Source organism: Charadrius vociferus, unplaced genomic scaffold, assembly GCF_000708025.1.
Source record: "Charadrius vociferus isolate BGI_N301 unplaced genomic scaffold, ASM70802v2 scaffold39, whole genome shotgun sequence".
NCBI lineage: Eukaryota > Metazoa > Chordata > Aves > Charadriiformes > Charadriidae > Charadrius > Charadrius vociferus.
Genome location: NW_009650188.1, coordinates 4,998,665 through 5,003,792, shown reverse-complemented (window position 1 = coordinate 5,003,792; position 5,128 = coordinate 4,998,665). Strand labels below are relative to the sequence as shown.

At 50.3% G+C, this 5,128-nt stretch overlaps 1 protein-coding gene across 3 annotated transcripts in view; it reads right to left on the bottom strand.

The window, feature by feature from the left end:
- Positions 1-4,220: 4,220 nt before the first annotated feature.
- ABL2 (ABL proto-oncogene 2, non-receptor tyrosine kinase) overlaps positions 4,221-5,128 on the bottom strand; it is a 16,010-nt gene continuing 15,102 nt past the window's right edge. For all 3 annotated transcript variants that reach the window (XM_009892842.1, XM_009892844.1, XM_009892843.1), the window contains one exon: positions 4,221-5,128. This exon ends at the window's right edge or, in 2 of these variants, runs on beyond it. In XM_009892842.1, coding sequence (XP_009891144.1) covers positions 4,221-5,128 — 908 coding nt within the window.

The window sequence follows — 5,128 nt, the reverse complement described above, 5'->3', positions numbered from 1 at the left end:
TGGTCAAGAAAACTGTCCTGTGTGAGAAGAATGGGAACAGAAAGCCCTTCCCGCCCCTTCCCCATCGCGTTCTGCATCACCAACGCTGCTCCGTTAAATTCTGCTCTCCCAGCGGCTAAATTTGCAGTCCCAAAACCCAGACTCTTAATTCAGCTTCACCCCTTTCCACGCTAATGAAGAATATAATTAAATCAAAGTGCTGCCAGTCTGACAGCCGAGTGCACCACTTCTGGGGTTAAAAAGGGTGTACAGTGCAGGAAGAAAAGAGAATTGCACCTGTGAGGCAGCCAATTCCCCACAGGAGCTAGGAAGAGAAAGTGCCCCAGGTCAACTCACTGGTGTGAGTGCATGCTTTGTGCTTGGCATTACCAGGCCCTACGTGACACCATCCCCTGTTGCAAAGACGACTACTTTAAATTCTATCCCATATTAGTGCAAGTGAGAGAGCCCGGCTGCAATTGCATCCTTACCCCACGTGAGGAAAGGAAACGCAGTATGAGTTTATGCCTTGTCCCCTACCCTGAACAGTGGAGCAAGAGGTGCTCTTCACAAGGACAAATGATGGGGCTTCACCATCTTTATGCTACTTTGAACATACTGTGCAAGGCTGAAAGCAGAGAAGCTGCTACGGTAGAGACCTTTAAGGCTGAACAGAAAGCCGAACCTAACAAAACGGAGAAGGAATGGTAACAATTTTAGGGGAGTAGCTGTGGCAGGAAGAACTGAATGGTGGTTTACAGCAGAACCAGCTTTCTCAGATACCATCCTTTTGCTATCCTGCCAGAGGTCAGGAGAGAATTCCAGTTTGGGAATAAAACACTGTTGGGCATCAGAAGCGGCAGCAATTCTGCAGTCTCCTATTCGGGGGGGGGGGAAATAGTGTCAAGTCAGCACTTCCTCTGCCACCATCCGCCTACCTGATGTGAGTAAGACAAGAGGTAAAAGCAGAGAAAAAGCTCTCCAGAGGAGCGGTGACAGGGAGATCCCCTCTTTCCACTGTTGTGTGTTCTCCCTCCCCTGGAGGGATCGGAACTGAATGGGCTTCTGTGTTGCCCACAGCGGTTGTGGAGTCTCCATCCTTGGAGTTGTCTGGATGTGGTCCTGGGCAACCTGCTCTAGGGGACCCTGCCTGAGCAGAGGGTTAGACAGGGGGACTTCCAGAGGTCCCTTCCAACCTCAGCCATTCTGTGACTTTGTCCAAGCAGATGGCTGCTTCAGCTGTGTTACTGCTCGCTGCTCTGTCCCTCTGCCCACACCTCTGCTGTGGGGGAGGAGAAACCAGGCGGTACCTGATAGGAAACGGGGATGACCAGCGGAGGGCCTACCAGTCCTTTGTTGGGGCACAGTGATTTTCTTCAGAAAGGGCTGAAAAAGGGGTGTTTTAGTAGTTCGAAATTCCAGGCCTTGTTTGCTATTCTACCACTTTTGCTGAAGCTTTCCTGGAAGACTGGCACTCAGGGAAAAGAAAAAAAAAAAAAAAAAAAAAGGCCTTCTTTCAAAATACTCATCAGAATGGGACTAATAGCCTTAAAACTTTCTGGTTAAAATACCCTTCCCCTGAGAATCACTTCAGTTTGAGTCTGTTTGTCCTAGGCTGAAGAGTAGTAGTACGAAACCACGCGATTGTCTGCCAGGGCAAACAAGACCTGCCCTTCTGCCCCGAAGAAAGCTCCCACTCCCATACCTTTTCAATCCTTTTGATTGTTTGAAAGGCCATGTGAAGCAATACCACAAGCCGCCTTCCCTTTGCAGGTCACCTTTCCGAAGGCAGCCAGTTTGGTGTGCAGCGATGCACACCTTCAATAAAGATGACTGAAAGAGATAAGGTAAACCACAAAAGCCCTCGGTAAAGTCTACAAGATAACGGTTTGGTACTCAGCCTCACGGCTGGGCTGAGCGGTGCTGTGAAAGAGCCTGGCCTTAAGGCTGCAGGAGAGCCTGGGCAAGCTGAAGATCCTACTGCAGAACCAGACAGCAGACTTCCTTGGGTACTGCTAAGCCAGGATGAGTAACCCACGCTGTGTTTTCATTTGTCTCCACTTAGGTACCAGCACACTGGAGTAAAACTGACTTGTAGGAATAATTAATTCACTTGTCAGTTGGGGTGGGGGGTTGCTTTTTGTTTCTTTGTTTGTTTTTTCCACCTTTTCACATACTTGGGACAGTGAAGCTTAACGTGGTCCATTTTTACCTCGCATACTGCTCCACTGGTGTCCATTCATGCATCCTGACGCAACGTTGTTTACCACAGACCAGTAACAAAATGAGGATTCTCACACACCAGCCCATTTCTAAAGATTTTTCAGGCTACTGTCTCGCTATGTTCCATGAAAAAAACAGGGACATGCGCTAAGACAGCCCAGCCTACTTCCAAGCACCAACAGGGCAATGGTTCTAGACAGAAATAAACGTGCCCATCTTCTAAATTCACACCTGTGCCCCAGCTCAACTGTAAATGCTAAAACTAAAAGCAGCACAGTCACACTTTAAAAAAACAAGTTAAAAAGCATTTTCGCCAAAAATAAAAGATTTAAGGTGCAAAGCAAGCCAGACCCTCTATCATCACCAGTAGTGTGAGGTGAGCAGCAGCATGCAGGGTAACGTGTATTTGGAGCCAGGTATCAGGCCTGCTTCCTCTCGCAAACCCAACGGTTAGTTGGGGTCTTCCTACTTGCCAGTACATTTACATCTTGGGGAGCTGTGTGTATATGCAGACCGGCTTTTTGGGGCCACAACAGTCTACAAAGAGCACTAGGACCAAGGAAGAGAACTTCAACCACGCGACAGTTTTCATTCTGGGATTGTCAGTAGGCATCAGACATCACAGACTATAACCCAGTAGGAGCTCTCCGAGGCAGAGCCGTAACGCTTGTCGTCACATCTCAGGCAGAGGAGTGCACAGTTTTTATGCGTGTTCCCTATGCCACAGCGTAAGATTCTGGTCTAGCCTTTAAAATACAGGCATAAATAAATAAAAAAAAAGATGGCCGTGATTCCCCTGTGTGCTGATCTACCTACATCACCTTCATCTGCAGGGAAGCTGAAAGTCTGCGAGACCGGTAAGTACTAGAAGAAATCCCAGGAAGCCATCAGTGCGAAGTGTTAACGTTATGCCAAGAGTAGGGACTGGTCCAGGGAATCCTGCCGCAGCGAGGGCACGTGGCAGGCAGGCGAGGCTGTACTTTCTGGCTCTCCCGCTGGCCCTGCAGCGCTGTGACTGCTGAAGGAATGTGGAGGACAGCCAGGGGTGGCGGAGGCTCTGCCTTACCTACCATGGGTCCTCAAGGTGGTGAAACTGAACTGGGGAGTCAACCTGGTAACAAGTTAAAAACAATCTAGAGCTTAAAAAAAACCAAACCCACCCACCCCAATAACAACACTGGCAAGTTGTGCAAGAGCCCCAAACTACTCACAAAAGACCATCAAGCAGCACCCGTGCTAGACCACTAGAAATAGGTATCGACTGAGCGAAGGCTGTGTGGTGGGGAAGGGGGTATTCCAGTGGTAAGTCTGCCCAGCATCCCTGACGCTTCCGATACAACGAAGATGAGAACATGTGGTGGATGAGGTGGACAGGAGGGAAAAGGGGATAGTTTCATATATTAACTAATTTTGTAGTTCTCATTACAGCAGCAACAGCGCTGTGGAAGTAAGCCATCTGGGCTAGTGCATCCACCTCCAGCAGCTCTGAATACTGTCAGTGCATTAGACCTTTCCCCCAACCGCACGCGACTTCCCCCTTCAGAGCTACTCCAGCTCAGACTGCTCGGCCGCTGGGACCAACGGAGCCCCAGTGCCTTTCCTTTTGCCTTGTCAGGAGGCCAAAGCACGCGTTAGTGCAGACAGGGGAGGATCTGTACAGCCGAGTGGCCTGCAGCCACTCCAGTACTCCAGCTATCACACATCATCCTTCCCAGAGCGAGAACCTGCCATCGATTCTCCTGCCTCTCACAGGGAGGAGCAAGGAACGTCCTTCCCTTGCCATACCAAGCAGATCCGACTGACTAGGTAGGGACAAATCCTTGATGTTCTGCCCCTTACAGCTTTAATCTACCCTCTCCATCCCCATTTTTTGAGATGAACCTGTAAACGTGAGGAGAACTCAGTGATCTGAGGTACTTTCACATACTCAAGTATCAGTCTTTCCTTTTGAAAGCATCAGTACAGAAAAAAAGTCCCCCCCTCCCCGTGTGTATTTCTCTTACCCAGATTGACAGTAGCTACCTTTGCACCACATCGCTGATTTCTTGGACACATGACAATAAGTTATTAAGGACGGGGTTTGCCCCAGGGACGCTAGCAGCTGTTGAGGACACCTGCAGTTCCTGCAGGCTGAGTTCCAGTTTGCTCACGGCTTCCCGGAAGGCAAATTTGTTGCGTGTATGCGGGATGCAGTCCACGTAGCCTGAGCAGTAATCCAACAGCTGGTGCCCTGTGTCCACCAGCTGGCTGTTTGGTGTCGGCTCGGCGATGGCACTCGAGAGAAGATCTGCGCACTCCAGCAGTGCTTCCTTGCTGATTTTGTCTGCGGAGATTTTCTCAGCTGCCTGTTTGGTCTTTCTTAGCGCTACTTTTGCACCGGCCGTGCCGTTGGCCATTTTCACTGGGGAGGTGGAAGACGATGACAGAGGCACTTGAGGTGGAGGCATCACGGGCCTCCCAGATTTTCCACCAACAGGTGCTGCTGCTGCCTTCTTACTCCCTTCGCTTGATTCCAGTCCGTGCTGCGCTCCCGCCACGTTGCTCAGCTCTTCTGCTGTGTCTGAGCAGGCAGCTGGCTGTTGTAGGAGCCTCATCACTGGTGGTGGAGGTGGAGCACACTTTGGTTTTACCCGTCTGGGCCGGTCCCTGTCGCCGGAAGAAGTGACCTGATGCTCAGATAAGAGCTTAAATTTATTACCCTGAGAGTCTGTGCCAATGAGCTGCACGTCTGCTGGAGTGTGTTTTAGAGTGGGTGAGATTAGGACTGGCACTTTGTGGTTATGAGTGGTTGGAAGTATTGCTGCAGCCTTTACTGGAGATGACCATCCCGGTCTCTCGCCATCCTCAAGGGCCCCTTGCCGTGGGCCACTGTTTTTTTCTTTGCCCTTAGAAGCTGCTGCTAGCCCTGGACCCTCCTTTTCTTCCG